Source organism: Anas platyrhynchos, chromosome 16 (assembly GCF_047663525.1).
Source record: "Anas platyrhynchos isolate ZD024472 breed Pekin duck chromosome 16, IASCAAS_PekinDuck_T2T, whole genome shotgun sequence".
NCBI lineage: Eukaryota > Metazoa > Chordata > Aves > Anseriformes > Anatidae > Anas > Anas platyrhynchos.
The window spans coordinates 7118916-7143980 of NC_092602.1; the positions used below are offsets into that span (position 1 = coordinate 7118916).

At 51.6% G+C, this 25065-nt stretch overlaps 1 protein-coding gene across 4 annotated transcripts in view; it reads right to left on the reverse strand.

Moving 5' to 3' along the window:
* TPCN1 (two pore segment channel 1) overlaps positions 1-24579 on the reverse strand; it is a 40801-nt gene extending 16222 nt beyond the window's left edge. The window contains exons 1-11 of one of the 4 annotated variants that reach the window (XM_027470317.3): positions 24502-24579; positions 23391-23631; positions 7735-7859; positions 5528-5704; positions 4055-4168; positions 3675-3805; positions 3417-3505; positions 2797-2831; positions 2078-2136; positions 1209-1308; positions 66-182 (exon numbers count right to left, since the gene is read on the reverse strand). In XM_027470317.3, the coding sequence (XP_027326118.3) occupies positions 66-182; positions 1209-1308; positions 2078-2136; positions 2797-2831; positions 3417-3505; positions 3675-3805; positions 4055-4168; positions 5528-5704; positions 7735-7859; positions 23391-23502 (1059 nt within the window). In that variant the 5' untranslated portion in view covers positions 23503-23631; positions 24502-24579. Of the gene's footprint in view, positions 1-65; positions 183-1208; positions 1309-2077; positions 2137-2796; positions 2832-3416; positions 3506-3674; positions 3806-4054; positions 4169-5527; positions 5705-7734; positions 7860-10336; positions 11089-23390; positions 23685-24422 lie in introns of those variants that run through there. The other 3 variants (XM_027470315.3, XM_027470316.3, XM_005030045.6) reach the window with 3 other exon arrangements.
* Between the last annotated feature and the right edge of the window lie 486 nt (positions 24580-25065).

The following is a 25065-nucleotide window of genomic DNA, read 5'->3' on the forward strand; positions in this document are numbered from 1 at the left end:
TTACGATCTGACCTCCCTCCCAGCACCCCCTGGGAGGTTCTGAGAGTCCCCGCAGGGCGCTGTACCTGTTTGGTGATGAGCAAGCGGTAGGCGTGCTGTATGGCCGTGCGCTTGTGCAGCAGCAAAGACTTAAACTTCCTCTTCTCAATGTCATTGAACGTGTCGAACACAACAGCAAGAAGCTGCGGAAAGAAGAGATGAGACACAAGTTTTGATCCGTATTCTGTACAGCTACCTGAGCCAAAGCTTCTGAAACAGGCAGGAATATCCAGTCCAGAGAGGCAAGGAGAGGCACTGCTGTGGGGGGAATCTTCTTACTGAAGCAGGATAGAGGTAGTGATGGCTCACCGAGCATAAGGACAAAAAAAAGATCAGGACGCACACTGCGCACACACTGATCCACTTCTTTGTTTGGAAGAGGCCCAGATATTTCTGGTCTCCTAACACTCACTAGTGGTTTTCAGAGGTAAGGCTGAATCCCACATATACTAACAGAAAATGGCATCAAAACGTTGCTAAAAATGCCCCAGTCTCTTTGGGAAGGGGGCTTTGAAGGCTGCTGTTTGGACTCATCCATCCATGGGAGCTTTGGCAAACATATCAGAACTATCCCTCCATCTAGCACAACAGTAGTGAAATCCCAGCCCATTACAAGCACCAAATCACTCACCTTGGGATGCAGAATCCCCCAAGTCCTTCAACAACCCATTTTTCACAGCCCACATCCTCCCCTGAGCTGGTTTCAGCTCTGCTCTGGATGCTGAACGAAGCAGAGCGAGCACAGCAGCCGCACTCTCACGCTGCAGATATCAGCACTCTTCAAGTCCTGCCATCCTTAGCAATTCCATTCCCTTTTGAACTGATTTACAAAGGATTTCAGGCAAGCCCAGATAATAAAATGCCATTTTACGATAAATAATTAAGACAGAAAAGGACAGTAAATTTTGTGCAACCAAGTATGTCACTCCAAGCATGATATTAATGTGAGAGAGGCTGAAAGATGATAATATCATTCTGTTTTCTATGATTTAGTTCACTTCCTTGTGGTCAAACGTTAGACTCCTATCTGCAGCAGAGCTGCCATTTCTAGAATTATTCTGCCAAGGGGTCTCAGGTTATTATAGAGCACCCTTGGGAACGGGGAAGACTTGAGCAATGAACTCCAAATCCAGGCAGAGGGAAGTTAAGCGCTTCAACGGGGCACTCACCAAGTTCATGATGAAGTACAGCTCAATGGAGAGGTACACTATGAAGAAGACACAGGACCACGGGTTCCGGGCATAAGATGGCATCATCACGTCAGGGAAACTGCATCCGAAAGACACAAATTTAAGTGCCTCAATACATCATGCTACACTTCCCACTACGTAGGCAAAAGCACAAGACTCAGATGTGTGCACCCAGATCCATGGACCTACTCATTTCTGCAAAACCCATGGCTTCTCATGGCACTAGCAATGAGCAGCAAGAACACTGAGGCATGATAAAAGGAAAAAAAGAAAAAAATATTTTCTGCACATCCCAAAAATCAAACGGGCCAAGGGGATTTGTAACATGGCTAGGGGTTGTGCTTGTACCAATGGCAGCCCTGGTGTAGAAGTACTACAGCATGACACCCTGAGATTTATTCCATCCTTTGCTAATTTCCTAATCCCCAGAGCTCTCCCAGACAGCAGATCAATATTTACCCACTGTCATTATCCCCCCTCTCCTAGATAGTGGAAGTGAAGCAGAGGAATAGGAAGTTACTTCACAACAGCAAACTGTCGGCTGACAAAGAAGCACAAACAAACTTTCCCTCCTTGGACCCAGGCCTAATAAAGCTGTCTCCCCCTTATTGCCCTCGCAGTGATGAAGTGTTCGAGTGGCTTAGAGATAACTCCACATCTGAGGTCACAGTGGCCTAAAACAAAACGAAGTACCAGCTGTTCCCAGGCAGGCTAACCCAGGAAACCTCTCTCATGCAGGGGAAAGGAGTCACAGCTGGAGACAGACCATTTCTGCAGAGAAAGTCTGGACTCTGCTAGATTTCTTCTGGGACAGAGGCACAGACATCCTTTTCTAGCTCAGAACTTACTTTGAAGTGGTCAGAAGTACAAAGAGATTCACGAGGCTGTTCTCTAAGGTACTGAAGTACTGAAAGAAAAGGGAAAAAAATAAATGACAAAAATGCAAGCAGAATTTCGTAGTGACATTTTGTCCAAAAAATAAACCAAATGAAAACAACATCACTTGAATACAGGCACTTCTACTGTTCCCTGATGCCTCCTAGGAAAAAGGGTTCTTTAGCACTGGTCTTTTTTAAAGGTCTCTGAGAGATGGCATGTGAAGAGTTAAATCAATTGAAAGCTAACCTAAACATTTTTGCCGTCATATTCCCAGGAAGTTATAGATTCATAACACGAGGAACTTGGCTGCTGGACTTGGACAGTCACTGTGTGGAACGGCCAAGCTCCCACCCAAATAACTCCCTCCCCTGGGGATGGCAGCAGGTGGCCCATCCGCCTGAATTCAGACACCAAGAACAAGGAACGACGACCTGAGAGTTCCCTGTGGGACTTCCTCTCTCTGAAGAAGTCCCATGCGCTGCCTTCCCTGCCAGCAGGTGTTGACCCAGGGTAACTCTGCCAACTGCCTCGTCAGCCACGGCCCCTGCACTTTTTCCATTGCCAGCACCAGCTAACGTCTGCCCCCCCAGGCCACCACGTGGAAATAAGCCACGTCTGCACAATAATACTCGGTTCTGAACTGGTCAAACTGGGACTCAAGCTTCAGTTCCAGGTGAGAGATGCTTACCGGATCTGAGTGGTTAGGAGAAAACAAGTAAAAACCTAGAAGAAAACGGAGAGGAGAGGTGAGAAGACGTGTGGAAAAGAACAACAAGAAGTCTGTTTCAATTTCAAGCAGCAGTGACTAGTCTCTGTTCTCAAAGAGCAAAGTCACACCAACAGCCAGAAAGCACCATGAAGAGAGAATCTGTAAGGCCTTTTCTATACATGATTGCTAATATGGCTCATTGGCATTTCACTGATCCTTTTGGAAAACAAGCTTTTTGGGGATAGGATGGTAGCAGGTACACCACAGACATTCAGCTCTTGAGAGTTCAGACTAAACTTACTGGGCTGAGAAAGAGATGATGGAAACAGAACATGGAGACCTCCAGCACACACACCATGAACTATCTTCTGGAAGAGGTCAAAAGGACCTTTGCTACAGAATCAAACAGCGATCTCCTAGATTTTTTTTAGCTCTAAATAATTCTGCTTTCCTGGTGACTGCAGGTAAAGTGGGACACATGGAAGACCCTGGCAGGACCCTGAATCTGATCAGGTTTATATTCATCGTTCATGTCTGTGCTGCTTTTGGAGAACTGGTTGAGAGCATCCTAACTCCTTATTTCCATAAGTACAACTCACCCAGGATGGCAAAGATCACCATGAAGAAAAGCAGGAGGAGAAGAATGTCAATAAACGGTGGGAGGGACTGGAAGATCTGTCGCAGGTTTCTGAAAAAGGAGGGAAAAAAAATGAGGAAAAAAAGGAGAAAACATGGATAAACCAAAACTCGTATATTTTCTCTTCCAGGTGGGAAGGGGAAAAAAAAAAAAAAAGAGTGCTTTTCCTCCACCTATTGCTAGGCGTGACAGCAGAAGAGCCAGCCAGCTGACCGCTCACCTCCTCACGGCGCCGCAGTAGCGGCAGTCCACCAGGAAGATGCAGCGCAGAGCCCTCGTTATGCGGACATGCGAGGTTTGGCGCACCAGCACCACGATGGCCTCGATGAACTGCACAAACAGCACGCAAGTCTGCAAGAAAAAAAAAAAAAAAGGGGGGTTAATAAGAGGCACAGCTGCAGTCTCCTTCTGGAAAGGCAAAGCTCTCACTGACCACCCATTTATTTGCATCTCCCAGAGCTTAGGAACCTCACACGAATTATTTGGCTTTGGGACACATGGCTGAGCGATGCTGCTACAGGAAGGCCAGCAGTTACTGCGGTTCTTTGGTTCTCAGAGGTGCTGAAGGAAAAAACGACAACGCCCAGAGGGACAGCTTACCTTCACCATCGTCCTCTTGTGCCTAATGAAGGTGTGGAAGCCCAGCCACCTCATCTTCATGGAGAGCTCAAAGACCACCACCATCAACGCAAACAGCTCCAGGGTTGCGTGGACCTGTTAGGGCACAAACCTTAAACCTGGGCTTCTGGCTACAGGCACATCAGAGGCCATGCTTCCACCCCTTTTTTCTAGCATCACTGTTGTCAAACTCAGAGCACTGAGTGCACATGGGAAAACCCAAAGACACTCTTAAAGCCAGTACAGTGCTCTGCTTTCACAGTCTGTATGTTTATTGCTTTGTGCTTCTGTTAAAGCCAGTTGAATATTCCTCTAGTCAGCATCAGCCCAGCATTTCCTAGAAAACCACACAGCTTTTGGACTTGAAAAACATAAAAAACATATATATTTGAAACAGAAGGGCAAGACACTAGCAACTCGAGCAGAAATGCTTTTTAAAAGTTTGGGACTGCATTTTTATTTATTTATTTATTTATTTATTGGTGAAATGCAGGAAGGAGATCTGCTTGGCAGACTGAATTTACATGGAGAATAGTTTTTTCTTGACACAGAAGTTCTGGACAACCACAGAGAGTGTCCTGATCAAGCTCAGGAACAGAACAGCAACTTCTGGCAGTGCTGATGGACCCCTTCTCTGTTGGAAGATGCAGAACTGGGCTATGAAGATGCCCTTTTCTTACAACCTCAGCATTAGTCATAGCTCAAAACCCCAATGCATTTAAGGAGCCCTGACTCATTCTGAGGAACACTTTAACCCAAAGGCTGTCACAAACTCTTCTGCACCCTGGCATGCTCTTAGGATGCAACTAGAACTACCAGCTCCAACAGCAGGTGGAGGTTCTCCCACAAGCAGCATCAGCTCCTAGCGCTGTGCCTGACAGTGGCACCTGCTGGCTGGGGACCAACAACAGGACACAAAACTGTTTGTGCATCCCTTATCTAAACCCACATTTTGTCAGGGTTAGACAAAACTTCACCTCACTTAAATACATTACAAGAAAAGTGCTCAAGACATCAGGAGGACGGGACACAAGGTTTAGCAAACTGGTTCTCAGCTTGGGCCAGGTGCGTTCTAGGGAGCAGCGACACCCCTGGGATAACAGCACCAACACAAGGACAGTAAAACCACCCTGTGAAAGCACACAGACTTCAGAGCTACCTCAAGAAAAAGGAAAAGCCACACTTTTCTCCACAGTTACAAAATTTAAGATCTGCACAGGCTAGATAATGTAGCTGTGTCACTTTCACAGTTGCTCTATGCACATCAGGTTAAAAAAAAAACACACAACAAAAAGGATGTTTTGCTGGCTGGCATATCTGCTCTCAGCCAATTTAGAGAACAAGCCAGATGGGTTTTTTCCCATCTGCTACCTCCTTCCTTTATGTCTAACCTTTTTCCTCTTACCCACCCCTGCAAAACAAGCAAACTTCTTCATTATGCCCCCAAGTACTTACGAAGATGCCAAGGCGGAGCATAGGAACAGCTGGCGCCTCGCACAGAGACAGCAACAGGAGCAGCAGTGCCGTGCTCAGCTCCATCAGGTAGAAAAGGTGATTGTGTGCAAAGAGGTAGGCAGCAAGTGCTTTGGCATTTTTGGGGTGAGTGAAGAACTTGTCGTTGTTTTCTCCTTCCTAGAGCAACAGGAGTAATAAGGAGAAGAGCACCAGTGACTGTCAGCTCTGTACCTGAGTTTTCCACCCAAAGAACAGACTTTTATAAGGACTGGCCTCAATTCCCAATGGGCTATTCCCACCTCACAGCCTGACATTCATTTGTTTATTGAGGAATGAACTCCACACTCGTGGGGCATCCCCTTCCGTTCCTCAGCACATTTCAGTAATGAACTCGTTAACATCCACCAGCCCCCGCTTCAGGAACCCTTGAGGTTTTCCAAAAGGAGGAAGAGCCCTGAAGGAGTTTACAAAGGCAGGAGGAATCTTCAGTCGACATCCCAGCGCAAACACTGCACCTCATCTATTTGCAACCACTTCCACACGTTTGCAGCTCTCTTTGATTAAAGTTCTCCAGGACAGAACAGAAAAACACACAGATAAGCTCTGGGGCACCTGGCTGACAGTCGCTCCTCCTTATCTGGGCCTCGACGAATGCCTGAGAGAAAACATGCTTGGGAGCCCTGGCAGCGAAGGAAGGGAGCAGAGAGACAGACTCCATGAAAAATTAACAGGTCTCTATGCTGATTTATCATTTCCTCTTAAAGAGAGAGCTTAATTAATGTTAAAAGGTCAGATACTCCATCTTAACAGTTTGCCTTCAACTGATTTTAAACAGCTGCGCTGTTGCTATTTTTAATTCTAGGACAAAACTTAGCTCGGGGAGAATTTAGAAAAGATTTTTTTGTGAAGAAGCATCCAGCTGCTTCTCCTGTCTTGAGCCGAGGGTTTAAGCAAGGGAAGCCACTCACAGGAAGCTTGCTGGCTCTTGGAAAACGTCAAATGAGAACATTTTTCCCCAGCTGGGACACTCAGGTACACACACACACTTTTCTTTCTGAATGAATACCTTTCCACCCAAGAAGAATCGCTATAATTGCAAAATGGATAACAAGATCCACAAACAGGACCTCCTTTAAGAGGTGAAGCGTTCTCAAGACTAATTCAAAAGAGGGTTTCAAACATTTCTCATTTAGGCGCCTCGCAGCCAAGCTCACACTCTGAGTAAGAACAAACAAACACTGCCAGGTCAGGGAGCCAGATTGCAGGCAGGACAAAACCCAGCAGCAAGCTCCATAAAACGCGAGCCCCCCACTCAAAGGGAGAGCTAGCTTAGATCAGCAGGGCATTCTTATTCACGCCTGACAAAACACATTTGCAGAATGAAAAATAGTCTCAATTCCGCCTCATGGTAGCCAAGCAATTCGAAACGTGGCTGGACAGCAAAGTCCTCGCATTCAGATAAGACGCTCTTGCCTGCAGCTACTGCCGCACATAAACAATCTGCACGCTCTTTAAGTTATGTCTACTTCGTTTCAAGGACATTGTCATTATGGCCATTGGTCAAGGCAGCAGCAAGACTAATCTGCATGTGAAGGGCCAAGCCTGCTGTGTGCATTACCATCAGACGCTGCAGCAGCTCAATGAACCTTTGCAGAGCATCTCCACTAATCGGGAGTTTAAACAAAAGCCCAGGAGGGGCTGGGGTTACCATTATCTTGTCCATGCTGCTCCAGCATAAGCTGAGGTATCAGCAAGGTCCGAGCCTCCCAGGTTTTCAAATGGCAGAGGAGCAACGCTCGGCAGTCCTGTGGGGCAGGAGCAGGGTAGCTCTGGTAGCTAACGCATTACAGCAGGCAGCAATATTATAAATACTCTCATTTTCTTGTTCCAATAGGGCTGTTCCTATAACTAAAGCACGGGCTGAACCTCTCCACTACAAAATCCTCAGCATGGGGAGAAGATGGGTAGCCCCAGCTTGCTCGGTGTTTCCCAACTACTTACCAGAGCCCATCTGAAGGTGCTTGCATCTTCCTTCCCTTTAGATCCCCTTGCAAAGCACTGATTTTATTTTATTATTTTTTAACCCCAGGACTGAAGCTCTTTGCTCCTCGTAACCAAGAGCTATCACAGCTTCAGATGGCCCCATTTTTTTTAAATTATTTTTTATTCTTTATTTTTTACACAGTGCACTGAAGAGCAGGGCTCACCTGGAGGTAGATCGCTGCCTCTTGGTAGTTCATTTCCCAGTTGTGGCGGGCAGAGCTTTGCTGCGCGCAGCAGTCCCCGGCAGCAGGGCTGGAGGCATCGTGGATAACGTCGTAGCTGCCTCCATCTGCATCGGGACAACAGGAGAGAAAATGATTTGCAATTAAGCGAGCTGAGATGGGTCAGGGAGCAGGCAAACAAGCCAGGCAGCGGGAGCAGGAACAGGCACCAAGAGGCAATGGAGTGCCCGAGGAACTGGCTGCTTGCACACCTACTCTTCCCAGCAGGAGTGCAGTATTTTAAGGAGAAAAATCTCATTTTTCAGAGCTCTTCAGTCATTAAACAACACACCTTTGCAACACTTTTTGGTGCAGGTAAGCACCAATCTCCTTCTGATAAGAACAAAGAGCAAGGTTCATTTTGAGTCCGTACCCCAGATTTACTTGGAGATGTCTCTGCCATCAGTAAAGCACTACAAAGCAATGCTTTACTGAACATTTGTACATGGTTTTGTAACTAAAAATCCCATTTAAAAATACAAGTCTGTTGCAAAAAGCAGCTCCCAAGCATAGCTGCACACACACAGCACCTACCCACAGGTAAGCTGAGCAGGACAGGTAAATAAGCTCCAGCACTCGCTAGTGGGCATGTTGTACAGCCTTGGTGTTATTAAGACACACGAAACACACATGAAGACTATCACTGTTCACAAAAAGATGCCGTTTTTAATTCTGGGATAGGAATTTTTACTTTGCAGCTTCGGTGACGAGCACTGCACAGACCCCACAGAGGCGAGGCCGGTGCTGGAGCTCCCCAAAGTTCCCCTCGGTACCCAAACCACGTTGGGGTTCTCACTCTCAGCACAATTCCCTCCTCCACAGCCTCGTGTTCCCCAAAAGGGTACATCTCTGATTGACCTTGCCAGGGCAAAAATGCTGATTTTCTCCCTTTCTACGAGCACAGACACTGTGATGGAGCAGTTGTCTCTTTCTGTGCCACGAGGTGGGGAAAAAACAACCTCTCCCATGTTAGGATGCCGAGGATTTGCTGCACCTCTTCTCTACGACAAAACCACCCTCATTAAACAAGTGGTCAGGCTGTTCTGGAAAAGGCCACACCAGACCTCTGCACTCCTCAAAACAGCTCCTGCAAGGCCAGCAAACCCTGCACCGAGGCAGAGCCCCAGCTGCCTTTCCCACCCCCTAACCGAAGTCAGACAGCACATATCGGAGGTTGGTGAAAGCCTCCCGGGCTGCAGGCAGATTGCTGGAACCCTGCAGCACTCAGTCTGCTCCTCTGCGCTTCCCCCATACCTTTAAAACACCTCTCCATGTTCAGCTGGATGTTCCGGTGGGGCTGATTGCTCCCCCAGACCTTCTTAAACCTTAAATGAGCACAATTTTTTGGAGGAGGGGAGAAATAAACACAGATGATGCTTTTTTTCCTTTATCCACAGAGGTGGAACGCCAGTCTTTTGCATTCATCCACTTTTTAACTAAAAGATATCAGTAAAGAAGTCAGAAGCTTTACACTGGGAGCTCTAACAAAGCTCTTCAAAAGTGGTTATTTGCAAAGCTTTTCCTGCATGCACGTCCCAAAGAGAGATTCCCTTGGACTGCAGCCTGACTGCAAACCCCTTTGGGGCAGGATGCTTAACAGGGCACTGGGAGGACCACGCATGGGGTCCCCAAGGCCCCAGGCACCCCTCCTGCTGCTCCTTCAGCATTTGGTGGCTGGGTACAGCTGCAGAATTCCTCGCCCCGAGCTGCTACAGGTCCCTGCGGGGCTCAGCTCAGCTCAAAGCACAGAGAGAGGAGAGAAAATCCTGGAGTCGTTCGTCCCTCACAATTCAGGAGGTGGTGAAAAAGCACAGAACCAACACCTGGGCTGCCCCAGCTCTTCTGGGGAAAGGGGATGCGTTAAGGAGGCTGTTACCCTGGTTATTGGAGCACACGGAGATGTTTCAGGAGGTCGAAATGCACCGGGCACAAACCAGCCAAGTTTTGTGGGGCTCAACAAGGCACCAGGACACTGCTCCTACCCAGAGACACCAAACTCCCTTGAATCAAAGTAATTATTGCACATGGACAAACCTCTGCTGTAAAGGACCAACTCAAGAAAAAGCTACGCTGCAGTGAAAACGAGAGGACATCTCCCTGCCTTGCACAGCCAGCTCGCAGCTGAAGCAGAAAACATGTCCCAGGGAGATGAAGCCTGCAAACAGCTCCCAGACTAAAGTCAGAGCTAAGAAGTAACTCCAGAAGCCACGCTATCTGCCCCCTGCCTGCCCCAGCCATCACCTTTCTAGGCACAGGCAACAAACGTTGCAGTGCAGAGCTGCGCTTCGTGGCTGGGCTCCTTCCCCACCAGGTACCAGAAGGCTGATCTAGCGTCCCCGAGGCAACGGCATCATCTGGGTAATAAATAATAATAATAATAAAACAACAACAACAACCACCACCAACTTGAGCAGCGTCTCAATGCCTGCTCGCTCACTTGGCAGCCCTCCAGCCAGCTAATTTCCTCAGCTGCTCCCACGCTAACAATGACACAGACTAATGCCAGCCCCGGCTCGTGCCGCAGCGCGTCCCCGGCGGCGGTTACCGGCGGTGGGGAGCTGGATGAGGTAGGAGGATCTCTCCACGGGGCTCCCGCAGTCCTCCAAGTAGATGGCAGGAGGCTCTCTCCACCGCATGGCAGCCGGCGCTGCCTCCCCGAGCTGCTCCCCGATGGCTCAGGGCAGAGCCGGGCGCAGGAGGGGTTCCTCTGAGCTCCACAGAGCCGCAGGCATCTTCCCCTTCCCGCTGAGGAAGGTGGCTCGGGGCCGGGCTGAAAAGCTTCCCTCTCGCCGTCCTGCAGGCGGGATGGTTCTTGGAGAGAGCTGCTGGGAGGTTTTGCTGCCGGGCAAAGTTGGTTTGGAGAATGAGTGCAGTCAGAGAGCAAGGCTCGGTGCGCCACGCTCTCCTGTCCTGGCGTGGAGCAGGGTTTGCTCCCCAGGGAACACAAGGAACTGAAGGGAAAGGAGTCCAGAGTCTCGTTGTGACTGCTCAGCACATCTCCCCCCACCTCCCTCAGCAAAAAAAAAAAAAAAGAAGAAAACAAAACATTTGCCAAGTTCACGGTACAAGGGGCGTGACGGAGCAAGCGGCCGGGGCTGCTCGCAGATGGCAACGCTTCCTTCCACACTTGTGTAACTTATCCCAGACGTTCCCCAAGAAGGGAAGGAGGGAGGGGGGGGAAAAAAAAGGAGAAAATAAAAAGAGAAAAAAGCAAAACCAGCTGGCTGCTTACACAAGGCATCCGGAACGATACTGCCGGGACTCCAACGTTTCCATTCAGTGCAGCAGAGCATGCTCCTGTGTAAATAGTTTCCATATGTCATCATTACAATAAAAAACAAAAAGGAAGAAAGAGAAGGAGCATAAACTCTCCAGAGCCCAAACCTCTCCCTTTGCAAAACAAATTCCCTGCTTCGGGGAAGGAAAAACTCTGAGGGCTGCGAGGGAGGGAGGGGAGCAAGGAACCCAGGAGAAACACCAGTCTGTTTGGATATTCATCGTTTGATCTTCGTTACCTGGGTTTAATAATTTGAAAATCCACCTGGAAGCCTGCTAGGAGCTCAGGGAGTTCCAAACCAACGCTATGGGTGCCTCGGAGCTTCCCCAGGATGGCTCCCACCACCCTGTGCTGCAGCTGTTCTGCTTTCTAGCAAGCACAGACTTCTTATGGCGTTACCTGAAACAGGCTTAGATGTTGCTAGTTAGACCCCAAAGCCATGTGTCTGTAGCTGATGAAGGAGGGGGCTCTCCTAGAAGGCTACGGAGGCCTACCTGCGATGGCAGGACAAAAAAAAGGCTGCAGGGAAGGCAGCCCAAGGAACAGAGCTGAACAGGAACGCTCTCCCAGCTCAGGAGGCCGCTCGTACAGCTCACACATCACGTGCACGCCCTGTGTCAGCCAGCAAAACCAACGGTGCTGGCGCTAGGGGCTGCAGACACGAGTAATATCTCCCTCCAAGGCACAGAAAGGCAGGCAGAGCACACGGGACATGGCAGCCAGGACACAACTTCGCTCACGCCGCCTTACGAGGTCATTCCTTCTTAATTAAGGATAATCTGGCACCAGCTTGGCCTTTTGTTTCCTTCTTGCAACCATGTTTGTGAGCACTGCTGTTCTGCATCTACCATCTCCAGGAAGAAGCAAGCCTCGTGGTTATTCCTTCCTTGGAAAGAGGCACGACCTCTGTGACTCCTTGTCTCAGGGGAGCAGCGGCTCCCTGTCGGGGCTGGGTGCAGGTCCAGCAGTGCCTGAGCACCCACCTCAACTGCATTCGTGTCCAGGTACCCAAACCCAGCTGGCTGCAGGCTTTCAGCTGCAGAGAAGCGTCAGCAGGCACCCAGCAGCACGGGGCACATGCCCACAGAGGATGGAGGGCGGCATTTGTTGCCTCTGAAGGCTCCCAGAAGGGTTCCTCTCCTGGGAAGCCCCCAGCAGCCGAGCCGTGCACGGGGTGCCACTGCAGAAGACGCAGATGTGAAAAAGCATGAAAAGAAAGGAGGGGGCTTCCCTTCCCTGCAGAGCTACCTTCAGCCCCAGAGCCAAGATTTTAACAGCACGCAGGCCAGACAAATCCCCACAGCAGCTGTGGCCAGGCAGCAGCCAGGTCCTGCAGAGGCACTGAGCACGTTGGCATCACATTGGCACCAACACTGGCGTTTCCCTCTCCACGCGTTGACGTGCCACGGAGCTTCACCCCCGCTGCATTTATCGCTCTGCTCCCCTCCGGTGCCACTGATAAGAAACTGCTCCTTTTATTCTTGAGTGCCGAGGTGTGAGCACGCACGCATTTGTCTCTTCAAGGCCAGGCTCACCTACCCGGGAGGAAAAAAAGAAAAGCTGGAAGCCGCCTGGAAAGCACAGCTGGTTTGGCACCGAGCCACACGGCTCGGAGGTGAGCGGCAGGCAGCGAGCTCAGCGCCCTCCCTGTGCCACTGCCAAGGGAAGCAATGCAGGAGCCAGCCTCGAGGGACAGAATAGCCCAGCACCCATCCAGGGGATGGGATGGGGATGATGCCAAGGGATGGGGATGATGCCACGGCATCGGGGCTCTTCGTCTTGCCGTATTCTCACAGCCTGTACCAGCTGTGAACCCCAACAAACAAAGCCACGTCGGTTTCCCACTTAGCCCAGGCAGGTTTTTCCCAAAGATGGATGTTGCCACTTCCTCTTTGCGGCACGAGAGGATTCGAGCCTCCCATCTTCACTTTTTTCTTTGCGACTCCCGTTAGTTCCTGCGGCACGCAGACGAGCTCGCTCCCCACTGCCATCCACCACGCTACGGGGAGCTGAATCCGCAGGCAGGCTGAGCAGATGTCCCCCAGCATGGTAAGCCACTTTTTCTCCGTTCCTGCCTCTTATCAATTGTGCTGCCTATCTCCTTACACTGAATACAACTTAAACCCTGCATTGTTTAGGGGACTGCCGCATCCTTGCTAACGTCTGCACCGCGCACACTTAAAAACACCGAGGCAGGAGCTACGCACAATGCCTGAAGAGCTAAAGCATTGTCGGGAATTGTTTTGTCTCAGCAGAAGCAGGGCCTCCAGTCAGCTCTTGCTCCGAGCGGGTCAGAGCCCGAATTTAGCTAGCTGCTTGCTCTGCCGCTCGCTACGCGACGCGATGATTCACACCGGCATTCGCTTCCTGCACCACCCTGCTGGGGACAAAGAGACAGGCGTAAGGAAGAGCACAAAACACAAGAGATAAAACAGTGGGAGGCTTCAGAGAAACCAGGGATAAGAATAATTCACGGGCTTCGCGAGAACGTCCATGGGCTACAAGGAGAGAGCAGAGCCAGGCACCGGCACGATCTGAGAACATAACACAAAGGGGCTCCTGCTTCTTTTAAGGCAGGTCCGAAGCATTTTACGTGAGCAAAACTCACGTGAAAGGACAGGTTGCACGAGGAAGATGTAGGTAAGAATTAAGAACCTCGCTTCTGCGTTCAGCCCCATTGCTGCTGGTTTCATATCCTGTATGTGTGATCTTAACAACTGAACCTCCCTACCACAAAAAGGAGAAGTGAGAGCCACAACAGAAGGATCACCTACGGCCTCGTGGTATCCATCCTGTCAGGGTTAGGGCTGGCAGCTCACACGCTGTCATCCTGTCGGTCCCGTTGTACCACAGTGATGAGGGCTCTACAGGTACAGAGAGATTGTTCTGCAACTGGAATCAAACATCTGAGCACTGAAACACCTCGCTTCGAATGGAAAAACAACTGGGAACACCACGGGTTTTGTTGATGACAGCAAAAAAGAGCCAGGCTCTGCCTGTGACTCACAAGAAAGGCCAGACACAGAGCGTACGCACACGGTTACGATCCATAGCTTTTAGGGAAGTGACAGAAAGGGAAAGAGACATCGGAATCCCTCAGATAGAGCATTTCTTTAACACATCCTGTTACATGAAGGAATTTCCTCTTTTTGTTCCAGAAAGGGAAACGCGTGCCTCATGGCTTCAACATGCCAGAGATCTGCTCCAGCACCAGCACCAACACGTCAGCGTTTCCAGGGCGCGTTCCTCCTTTCAATTCTCCAAAGCGGAGCCTCTGCATTTTCTCCATGCAGTTTGGGAAGACGTTTGATGAAGCTGCAACCTGGCCTGTTGAAAGAGAGCAGCACTCCGCCAGGTCCAGCTTCCAGTTTGTTCCACCAGTGGCTCTCTGGGGCAGCCACGACGTTCGCAGTGGGAAGCGGAGAGGAAGCTCCTCGCTTCCATGAGCCCAGCACTACTCCGAGCAACCAACCTGCGTGGCCACAGCTCATTCCTGTAGCAGCAGCTCTCATATTTCCCCCAAAATCAGCCAGCCTCTGCACAACGGCAACTCAAAATAACACAAATGCACCCACCTACAGCACCACGATGTAGAGCGAAGCCTCATTAAACTCCGAGCAGCTCTGTTACAGGAGGATGAGCACCCGGGATGAGCCAGGTACTGAAACCACAGCGATTACCTAGGCAGAGAGCCACCAGGGCTGCTGCTGATCCACCACCTCCGCCAGTCCTCGCAGCCCTACCACAGCGCTGGAGCAGAGCTAGGATGGAGTCAGCCAAAACTGTTAATGAGGTACCTAATTACCTAACCTTTCCAACCTGAGGACAGAGGGATAGCAAGAAAATGAGTAAAAATAAGATTTCATGGCAAAACTCTGACGCCTTACCACTGCGGGCTGGGATCAGAGGGAGCTGTCTGTACGGAGCAGCAGCGAGAGGTGCGTGGTTGTGTTGTGTTAGCATCAGGCTCCGCAGCACTTCTTCTGAAATACAACACTGCCACACCTCTGCTGTTGTCTCTCTGGGTGTCTCAGCCAGGGAACGGCAGCTGCCAGCAGAGGAAGACGCAGGGAAGGAACGGGGGAAGCCCCAGCCCTAGCGCTGTCTTAAAAGGAAAGGTTAAAAAAGAGAAGATTCCAGCATATTTTATGGAAGGCGCGGCTGGCAGGCACTGGATAGGGCATGTGTAATAGCTGGGGAGGAAGGAAGAGCACTGGAAGCCCACCACACGTGGATGTGTTGATGACTCTAGCCAGCACGGATGCAAACATCACCTCCTGACACTGCTCTTACTCTTGTTTGAAGGAACACACACGAGGGCTGCCCCTCAGGCAGCTCACAGAGCTGCACAGCCTCAATTTGTGTTGCTCACATCCTCCACCCGAACACCACATCACTGCCAGGACACATCTCAGAACGCTGTCAGCCTACCTGGAAACCTCACAAACTGCATAAATGCACGACTTTGGGTTCATGGGGTGCTCTTGTCTGTAAGCCACACGGACTGACGTTACAAAACCTGCCCTTACGTTACAGATTTCAGGAGAGCTGCTGCTGGCGACCCTTTATTTTGCCTGGAAACCTGTGGCTGACTGACCTGAAGTCAGCATCCTGCTGGTCACCTTTTGGGGCTGCAACAAAGTCCCTGTCCCAGCAATATGCAGACTGCTACACGTGTAGCCTTAACAAAAAACAAACAAACAAACAACAAAAAGACATCTGCTGATTTTTAAATGCCCCACCTAGGAATCAGCTCCGTGATTCTGAACCAGCCCAGCGCTCTGAGGCCTCCCCCTGGCAGCCAGCAGAGATGAGGCCCTGCCACCAGCCCTGGGGGCTCCTTTCCCCCTTCTCACCCCGCTGGCTCTGCAGTGAGATGCCTGCGTGCGTTTACTTCACCCAGCAGGACCCACGCCGTCACTTGATGCACCTCCAGCAGCCCAGGAGAAGCAGAGCTGTGCAACAAAGAGCAGCACTTTCTTATTTCTGCAGGGACTCGTGGCTAGCGAGCTAGCTACACAACCAGCTGGGCACAGCCAGGCTGCAGGACCACCGCACTGAGGTTATCCACAGCCCTCCAAACTTCCAAACCTGCTGAGGATGGTGGAAGTGTTCCAAAAAATACGACTACTGTTGGAATAAAGGATGTGTGAGGTGTTCCCAGGTGACAATATCTGCTACACACGGATGTAAGCAGCTCGTGTGTCCAGCCCTGTCATATCAGAGGGTTTAACATGGCAGCACAGGGGGATGCATCCTAAATTTCAGTCCCCTATGTAAGCATGAAAGGAAAATCTTTTTGTTCCAAGCAGGCATGGCCACATCACGATGAAATGAAAACCAGCGCGGGGTACGAGCTCCAAGCCCCCACGCTATGGTTCAAAGCACAGCAGCCTCCCCTCGACATCCTCGGGATCCTTCATTGTTGCTGCAGTGCTGCAGCAGACCACCACAAACCCCCACACCCCTTTTCTGCCTGCCTCTCTCCCGGCTGAGGCCAGCAGCAGCAGCACAGGTGCCCGAGCTTCCTGCCGAAGCGCTCACCAGAAGCAGATGGCTGCAGTCCTAAAGCTGCTCCGGCAGCTCCCCGAAAAGAAAGCAGCCACGTAGGAGGCAGGCAGGACCCCGACACGCAGAAAGCAATTATGCCAAAGACACGGGGAGAGCCCTGCAAGGTCCAGATCAGAAGCCAGGGACGCTGGAGACAAGAAAGACCCATCAAATTCAGCGCACTTTTCCCAGCTTCAGGATCAGAAATGGAGCGTTCTGCCTCATCAATTCTACTTCCAGCAAATTCGAGCTTAAATCCCCCGAAGGCAATAAGGAAGAGGCAATCAACAACAACTCTAACCACTTCACAGATGCTCCTGTTTAGTTTATACAGCACTTCTTACAGCATTCAAATGGGTAAAATGGGATTTCAACGCAGGGGGGCTGACGGCAGCAGGCAGGATTCCTCGGCGAAGATACCAAGGGCAAAGGAAGTTCTGAGCAGCATCACATCGGTTATGATGAGCGAACTCAGCGTGCTCAGCCTCTGCTCATTTCAATCTGCCAGTGAGCGAGCTTGGCTGAACCCAACATCCTGCATCTACAGCGCCTTAAAAATCCACAGGAATCGCAAAAAAAAATGAGGGGGAGAGAAAAAAATAAAAACAACACAAAAAAAAAAAACATGAACAAACCGATGCATTCCCTGGGAAGCCATGAAAAAACTAATCGCTGCTTGCTTCCAACTGTTGTTCCGCTTCCTGAGCCAAATGTTCCCAAGTCAGCTGAGGAGTGACCGGCTCGAGCTGGAAAGGGCTCGATTTTTTTTTTGCAGCCTGCGAGCTCCCGGGCTCCTGAACAGCTTTTATAGCCCCGGGACCACCTGCTCGAGGCGCGGAGCCCTGCGATGCTGCAGCACGCGTCTCCCACCTAAAGGGATCGGCCTGGGCTGCTCTTCTGCTCTCCCCCCAGAAAAAGAGAGCTGCAGGTAGGGAGGATGCTCACGAAGGGCTACCTCCCTCTAAGCCTCAAGGTCACCAGCTCGGTCTGCACAAAAGGAGAGTGAAAAAGCTTCCAGGCGCCTCGCCCCGCTCTGCAGCACCCTCCCCACCTGACAGCAAACCTGCAGGAAGGAGGAGATGCCTCGCTCGTGCTCTGGGACGTGACAAAGGAGAAGGAACTGCCTGACTCTGGGATTACTGAACACTAACCCAAGTCTTCTGTACCTCAGATTCCAACAGCACGGGGCATTCAGGACGAAATCACTCTGAGTTTTTTTGTGTGTGTGTTTTTTTTTTTTTTTTTTTTTTTTTTTTTTACTGCGAGAAAGAGTCAACAGTGCAGGGATTCTGTTTGACAAAGCATCCTACTGTGAAGCACACAATGTGTGCATTGTGCAAACTGATCTCCTGCAGGGCTAAGAAAACAAGGCAGGCTCAAAAAAAAATAAAAATACACGCGCTAACTGCGGCTCACAATCCCTCCTGGTACTCTCCTCCACTCGTGGCTTCTCTTCTGGAGGTACCACACTCCCAGAGTCGCGTTGAGGATCTCTTGATAAAAACTCTTTTGTGAGGCCCGGACAACGCCGAGCGCTGTTTCTCTTCAATCAGAGATCTCTGCTCTTCCCTCTCCTTGCAGTATTTTAAGCAGAGCCGAGGCATCCTGCCTTAGATCCCAAATTGTGTCTGTAAATGAGATTCCAGGGGATGATGCGTGGGGAACTTCCCAGCAGAAACACATTTCCCACTGCTCCCAGCACCATCCCGCAAGATGCGCAGCATCTCTTAAAAGCTTGCCTCCTTGCTCTGAGTTCACAGAGCTCATCACCCAGGGAAATGGATTGTACCGAAGGAGAAAACAATAATCTCCTTATGTTTCGGGTGCTCATTTCTCCTTCCAATATTTTCACCCCTCACTCATCTCGGAGGCAGTTTGGCTTCGCTTTGCTTGCTTAAAACATTCATTACAAGTCATCTAGGCCAGGAAAGGATTAGAGGAGCACTGGCAGAAGTTGCAAAAATGCAAGGCTGGTGGGTTGGAGCAGAGACTTTCAGGGGCATAAACAGCTCAGCACGGAACTTGTGCTTCAGAAGGAAATAATTCCCCTGTACGTACGTTTTAAGCAGGTAACACGCTATGAAAAGCAAAGCACGCACAGAAATGTAAATCAGGAGCTGTTACCATGCAGCCTACCCGTAAGTTTCCACAAAAGACATAACCTGCACTTCCCAGTCGAGATGCATTGCCCACGGCAGCGTTACCTGACCTACCCTAGGAGCAGATTGAGCAGCAGAAGCAGGTCCCTGCTGAAGATGAGTTCCCAGTCCTGTGCCCTGGCCACGCTTCACCTCTAACACAGCAGCTCAAGTGCTGCTGCTGGAACTAATTAAAGGCCAATCAGTAGAAGCAGGAGCCACGATGAGAGGAAGAGAGCCTGGCTGTCAAAGATCTTGGGATTCGCCATGTCCACTGCAGGCATTTGTTTGTTTTGTCATCCCCTCTTTCCCCACACCACTTAGCTGCGGCGTTCCCCCAGCATTATCAGTGCTCCAGCCCACACAACCAGCTGCTGGGCACTCACTTTCCTGCACAGAGATCACAGATCCCAGAGGATTTATTAAATCCACCAGGTATCTGACACGTACAACACTTCAAAAGGGGGCAGAGTCAGGAGGTTTGCACAATTACAGTGCTTCCTCGAGCAGGAGAGCTGCTGAGGGTCTGTGCGGTCACCACACTGCCCCCAGAGCCAAGGGTTTGTTCTCTGCCCATTCCCTCAGCCCATCAGGCAACGTGCAGGTGGTTTACACCTGAAATCTCTCCCCTCCTCTCGCTGCACCTAAAGCACCAGGAGGAGGAAGGCACGGGGGTGTTTGAGGACTCACAGCAGGGCTGAAGGTGTGGCTACGGGGACAGAACTTGGTTTCCTCTCCCTGCTGCTACAGACACGTTCTGGAACCAGACCCAGCACAGAAGAGAACTGGCTCACTTCAGGTTGCATCGATTACTGGAAAAATCAAAATCCAGGCTGCTCATGGGTCTCAAAAGAAGGCTTGCTGTCCATCCTGCACCACTCCTGCAGGGCTGTGCCTCCCTGCGGATCAATAAGCGGGATATTGAAAAGAAAGATGAGACACCCAACTGATGGCACAGCCCCCGTGTTCCACAACACCACAAGGGCTCCCATCTGCTGATTACAAGAAGAACGTTGCCAAAAGCCTCTTCCCTCGCTCCATCCAGGAGCAGGGCCAAGGCCCTTCCTGGTTTCCATCAACCCTTCCAGAAAACATCGCCCCTGGCTGTCGCAGCCACCCCCCCTGCACCTCCCCAGGCGCACACACTGATTCTTTTTTTACCTCAATAGCAGATGCGGTTGCTTTCTTGTAAGAACCCCGAGTTTAAAGACGACTTCTTCCACTTGCCACAATCCATTGTGCGGGAGAAACAGACAGACAATACCACATTGTTCCCCGCACAACGCTCGGAGCTGTACTTTCTGCTCGGAGCGCACTGAAACTCCACTTGAGGCTACAGCAATTTCCACGCAGGGGGCAGAGGGGGATCTTCTATCTGATCTAATACCGGGTAAATCAACGTGCTCCCATTTATTGCTGATAATTCCCATCAGCTCGAGGAGAGGCACTGGCCTAGAGCTTCAAGGCTGTCATTGTGCAGGAAAGCACGCCTCACTCATGGGGGTATTTTGAGATCCCTGTTGGAACGTGTGCTAGGAGCTCGGCAAGGCCAGGGATCGCTCAGCCCGGGCTGCCTCTCGCCCTTCTCAGCACACGACTTTGGGCAAGGTCACGCAACGACTGCAGCCCCGGTTCTGCCTGCTGTAAGATCCAGAATTAGTCACCCGCCTCGGATAAGCGTCGGGAAGCTTAACGAGAGCGCGTCCAGATTCCCCGATAAGACGTGGCAGGGGAGGGCAGCGCTGTGTTAATTAGCACGAGCCACGGGTTCCAGTGATGAAAGCGCTCCTCTCCGTCTCCTCCAGCTGCTGGAGCTTGTAGAACGACCCAGCACCACAGTCCCTCACACACTGCATTCAGAGAGCCGCCTGCACCACGGGGACCAGGCTTTTCCAGACATGAGCTGAATTCCAGCCTGCTCTGTAGGATTCTGACCTTTCGGGGCGGCTGAAGAGACGTGCATCCCAGCACAGGACAAGGAAGGCAGAGCTTTAATATTCCTCCCCATGCCAGTATTTGCTTCCATTAAGGGCTTAAGAGGTGCATGATTAGGGAGATTAATTTTTGCAGCTGGACATTTTCTTTAAGAACGTCATTTTCCACACCGTTTTCTCATTTAGCTCCTTTTACTCTAATCCCAAAGCAATCACCTACCCAAAAGAGAACTCTTCTGCAAGATTCTGAAAGGAACACACTCTTGCACTTTAATCTTTTTTTTTTTTTTTTTTTTTTTTACATCAGCAACAGGCTGATTTCACCAGCCTGGGCACTGCTCACTCCAACCTGCCTGCATTTCCAGACAACCAACACCAAGAGTCCCCAACTACAAATTCATTCATCCAAGGACCAGTTGCAAAACCTGTGCCATGGATCAAGTTAAAAAAAAAAAAAAAAAAGGAAAAAGAAGAAAGAAAAGGCACAAGAAGTTCCCTAAAATAACAAACACAGTGGTGAGAGCCAATACACTGGAACTACACAGGGAGCTTACTAAGAGATGGTGGAGACAGCCTGGGACACGGGTTAAAATTCAGAGAGGTGAGTGACAGCAGCACAGAACAGCACTGCCACTTGATTATCAACCTCTGACACGTCATTTAGCCCAAGGGTGGCTACACCCACTTTGTCTTACCTATCATCTGCTTCCCAGGTGGCACTAAGGGCGTTTTGACAGCTGGCACCTGGGGACAAACCTGAATAAATGCACGGCGTTCAGCCTGCCACCGAGTCCCCAGGAGCCTATGGCCAGGCACAGGCACGCCGCTCCTCCAAATTCTGCTCCAATAACCTGTTGCTACAGCTCAGGAATAAGGGAGATAAAACAAGAAGCACACGGCCCCTCTGACCTTCCCCATCGCCATGCCCTCATCACCCTACCAGGCTCTCCCTCTCCTGAAAAGAAGGCTTCTCACACACTTCTCCCTGGCAAAAGACAGGCCTTTGAATAAAAATGTGAAATTGTACACTTTTTTTAACGTCACTTCTCTGCATTTCATGGCAGATTATCTTTGCAGGCAAGAAATAGAGCTGGAGCACACGTCCCGTTTTGCAAACAAGCTTAATTTTGCCAGTGATGGCGTAACTCTGCTCCCTCCCTAATTTAAGCTTCCCGGCGATAAACGTGCCTTTCACGCTGCTCGCGCTGCCCTGCCTGTTTTCATCTCTCACCCCCTCTCGCAGTACCACTGGCTTCAGAGGGCTCCCCGTGATTCAGCGTCGCTTGCATGGAACAGGCTTTACATTTTCCCCAGCAAATTCAACTCTAACAGGGATTAAAACATAGCAGAGTAACAGCTCCTCAATACCGAGAGAACTGCAGCAAATTATTTCTCAAGCACTACGGGCCAATCTTCTAAAAAGCACAAAATCAGTCCCTCTGCAACCTCCCTGCATTTCAAGGGATGCAGACTGTGTTTCAGCATGGGTTTGAGAATGAATGCACTCATAAATGAAAATATTCCACAGTCGTGTTGGCTTTAACCGGATGATAACCCCCACATACTTCTTTACAGGGACAGGAGGTGGGTGGACCAAAAGGCAACGGAGGAGCGATTAAAATTAGTCACGAGAAAGCCTCGAACAGGACAGAGGAAGCAGTCTTTCTACTTTAGTTACAAATCCAGAGCTAAACGTTAAGAAAAACAGATGCAATAGAGCAGCAAGGCAGCAGAGCTCGGGGAAAGTCATCTGGGCAATTTCGCCAGGGATTTGCGTGGCAGGGGAGGAGAGGAGAAGTTGTGACTGCCAGAAACAAGCCACCAGCTCAAAAAGTCAGAGGAGAGGAAAATTAGGGGAACCTGTATGATTTCAGGAGAGATACCAAATGACAGAATCACAGAGGAGGCATGGGCCAGAGGTATAATGCAGCAAAGAGAGGCCAGGAACTTATTATTAATTAATATGTTGGGAATTTTAGGCTTGTGGAAGCAGAGCTTGAACAGGACGACCAGAAGGGTGCAGGTGCACACACCTGCAATGTCAGAGAGAAGTCAGAGAGAAGCATCAAGCAGAACTGCTGAAACGCATTTGGTGAGGTGTAACAACAACAAAACCTCCCTGCATGCTTCAGCACAGGCCAAGCTGTGCTGCTGAGAGGTTCGTCCTCTCCCCCGGCTCATAGGATGGCTCCGTCCCACCGGGTGCCTGGGGTTAACAGGAGCACAGATACACTGCCTGAAGCGCTCCTGATTCTTTGGTAAGATTACAACGAGGATTTTAAAGGGGTTTATTAGCACATATACCTTTGGTTAATGCAAAAAAATGAGATTGTGGGCTAGAAATAGGCAAAGCAACAGTTGTGAAAGCCAGCACAGCGGGGCCAAGGAAAGGAGAAGCCCTGGGGCAACGCACAGGAAGGGAGAACTGAGCCTAGGGACAGCGATGCCACAGGTTATGGAGAAATCAGAGAGAAGAGTTAGAGGAGGCCCGGAGCAGTGCCTCTGGCGTGCTCCACCCCACCTGGGGGCTACCAGCAAGCAGCACAACCACCCCGCTCTGGTTTCCTCAGGCAGCCACCAGGATGTCAAGGGACAGCTCCAGGAGCTCCAGGATCTGGCAGGCACGGGGCAGAGCAGCACTGCAAAGGAAAGCAAAGCGAGGCCATTTTTGGAGGGCAGAAAGACCTGCGGGGTCCTTACTTTCATTGGGCAGCTCCTCCCGCTCCAGCTCGTCCAGCGGGGCCGAGGCGTTGCTCCCGCTGTCGTCCAGGGTGAGGATGAGGGGCACGTCATCGTCCATGCTCACGGCCATGCTGGCCCCCGCGAGGCTCCTGCTGCCAGAAGTCCTCCCCCGACGGGTCCCGACAACGCCGTTTGCAGGGCTTGGTGTAAAAGGGCTGGGTCAGCAGCTCGCCCCGCAAAGCCTTCCATCGGGAGCGTCCTGCGGGTGTGTGGACACGGAGAGAGGCTCGCCCATCCCTTCGTACCGCTCGCCTACAAGTATCGGTGCAAAGCGCTCGGCTCGGGGGTGTTACGGGTCCCAAAAATCACCCAGGGGGTGTACATCGACCCCACAGGGCCTGGGGCTCGGGGGATGGCCCCGGGGAACAGGGGGAGGCTGCGGGGGGCTGGCATGGTGCTAGGAGCCCCCAGAGCACATGGCTCGGCCTCGACGCCCCCAGTGGAGGGGCAAAAAGCACCCAGAGGGGGCAAAAATCCCTCTGGAAGGGGCAAAATTCCCTTCTGAACAGTGAAAAATCCCTTCTGGAGGGGGAAATATTCCCCCTGGAAGGGGCAAAACGTCCCCTGGAGGGGGCAAAGTCGCTTCGGAAAGGTGAAAAATCCCCTCTGGAAAGGGCAAACTGCTCCTGGAGGGGGCAAAACCCCTTCTAAATAGTGAAAAATCCCCTCTGGAGGGGGCAAAATCCCTCCTGGGGGAGGCAAAATTCTCCTCAGAGGGGGAAATGCCCCCGGGGAGAGGCAGGACCCCTCCTGGAAGGGGCAAAAATCCTCCCGAATGACGCAAAATCCCCTCTGGGGGGGGCAGAATTTCCTCTAAAGGGGGCAAAAATCCTCTTGCGGGGGGTAAAATCCCTCCTGGAGGGGTAAAATCCCCCCCTGAGGGGCAGGCGGAGGCACCTCACGGCCGAGCCCCTCACAGCGCTCCCCCCCCCCCCGGCCCCCGCCGCCCTCCCTCCCGCCCAGCGCCCCCGGGGCCGGACGGAGCCGAACCGAGCCGAGCGGAGCCGAACGCGGCCGGACGGAGCCGAGTGGAGCCGAACGCAGCCGAACCGAGCCGAACCCGCCGCACCTCAGCGCCCTCGCACCGCCGCGCCCCGCCCCTCCCGCTCCTCATTGGCCCAGCCGCGGGGCGCCTCCCCGCATCCCGCCAATCAGCGCTCGGAGCTCGCTTCGCCCCGCCCCACCTCCCGCCCGCCGCCCTGCCGCTGCGGCTTGTTCCCGCCTCCCTCCGCCGCTCCGCTTCCTCATTGGGCGGCGGCGCTGCCCATCGGGAGAGCGGAGGGCGTTGATTGGCTGGTGGCGGGCGTGGAGGGGGAACGGCATCACGGGGCAAGCCGCACGCCTACGGAGGGGAAGGAAAGGGCGGGGGGGGGGGAGGGGGGGAGCAGCGCGGGCTCCTATTGGCTGCCTGAGGCGGCTGCGCGGGGTCAGGGGTGAGCGCGGCGGTTGCCTAGCAACGGGGCAACGGGGAGAGGCCTAGGGACAGGCCCAGGCCTCAGCCCAGGCCCCATTGGGGCCTCAGGGAGCCCCCCCGGTGCCGCCCCGCCCCGCCCTCACACCGAGCAGTCCTCCATTAAAACACATCGCTGAGCTCTACACCTAAATGTCTATTAAAGTGCTAAAAAGCAGATAA